This window comes from Lottia gigantea, assembly GCF_000327385.1.
Source record: "Lottia gigantea unplaced genomic scaffold LOTGIsca_104, whole genome shotgun sequence".
Classification (NCBI taxonomy): Eukaryota; Metazoa; Mollusca; class Gastropoda; family Lottiidae; genus Lottia; species Lottia gigantea.
The window spans coordinates 75,101-76,691 of NW_008706849.1; the positions used below are offsets into that span (position 1 = coordinate 75,101).

The window sequence follows — 1,591 nt, forward strand, 5'->3', positions numbered from 1 at the left end:
ATATAATATAAAGAATTCTATATAGGACTGAGATTTCTTGATATTTTATCATTGATAAGTGTAGACAGTTCGATTCAAAACTTACTCAATATACAATCATATCCTCTATAACCTGGTTGACAACCATCAGTACATTGTCCTGTTATATGATGACATTCTTGTGATCTTTTACAATGCCTATTGTTACATAGTTTACTACATTTATCTCCATAGGCACCATTTGGACAACCTGAAATATAATATAAAGAATTCTATATAGGACTGAGATTTCTTGATATTTTGTTATTGATAAGTGTAGACAGTTCGATTCAAAACTTACTCAATATACAATCATATCCTTTATAACCGGGTTGACAACCATCAGTACATTGTCCTGTTATATGATGACAGTGTTGTGATCCTTTACAATGTCTCTTGTTACATCGTTTACTACATCTATATCCGTATTTATAGTAAATTACGTTATTTTGGCTGGAGGTCGTGCAACAATATTACCCGTGAAATGCTGGTTAAGAGGCGTTTACAGAGGAATTGGTTAATCAAACAGAATTATATCCTTTTTATGAATTAATCCTAAAAATGGAATTAGACTTACTAGTATTACAGCTACCTCCATACCATTCTGTCTGACATCCATTAGGACATTGACCAGTTATAACATCACATTTATCATAGTTCAAACAATGACAGAAATTATTACATTCTGAACCATACGTTCCTGTAGCACAAACTGTAATAGAGAGAGACAGTACGTTCCTGTAGCACAAACTGCAATAGAGAGGGACAGTACGTTCCTGTAGCACAAACTATAATAGAGAGGGATAGTACGCTCCTGGAGCACAAACTGTAATAGAGAGAGACAGTACGTTCCTAGAGCACAGACTGTAGTAGAGAGGGATAGTATGTTCCTAGCGCACAAACTGTAATAGAGAGTGATAGTACGTTCCTGGAGCACAAACTGTAATAGAGAGAGACAGTACGTTCATAGAGCACAAACTGTAATAGAGAGAGACAGTACGTTCCTAGAGCACAGACTGTAATAGAGATAAACAGTACGTTCCTAGAGCACAAACTATAATAGAGAGAGGCAGTACGTTCCTAGAGCACAAACTGTAATAAAGAGAGACATTACGTTCCTACAGCACAAACTGTAATAGAGAGAGACATTACGTTCCTAGAGCACAAACTGTAATAGAGAGGGACATTACGTTCCTAGAGCACAGACTGTAATAGAGATAAACAGTACGTTCCTAGAGCACAAACTATAATAGAGAGAGGCAGTACGTTCCTAGAGCACAAACTGTAATAAAGAGAGACATTACGTTCCTAGAGCACAAACTGTAATAGAGAGAGACATTACGTTCCTAGAGCACAAACTGTAATAGAGAGGGACATTACGTTCCTAGAGCACAAACTGTAATAGAGAGAGACATTACGTTCCTAGAGCACAAACTGTAATAGAGAGAGACATAACGTTCCTAGAGCACAAACTGTAATAGAGAGAGACAGTACTTTCCTAGAGCACAAACTGTAATAGAGGGAGACAGTACGTTCCTGGAGCACAAACTGTAATAGAGAGAGACAGTACGTT

At 37.0% G+C, this 1,591-nt stretch overlaps 1 protein-coding gene across 1 annotated transcript in view; it reads right to left on the reverse strand.

The window, feature by feature from the left end:
- LOTGIDRAFT_170779 (hypothetical protein) overlaps positions 1–1,591 on the reverse strand; it is a gene marked incomplete at both ends in the record, with an annotated part of 26,434 nt that overhangs the window by 17,166 nt on the left and 7,677 nt on the right. The window contains 3 exons of the mRNA XM_009046627.1: positions 86–229; positions 320–373; positions 596–730. Of these exons, the coding sequence (XP_009044875.1) occupies positions 86–229; positions 320–373; positions 596–730 (333 nt within the window). The remainder of the gene's footprint in view (positions 1–85; positions 230–319; positions 374–595; positions 731–1,591) is intronic.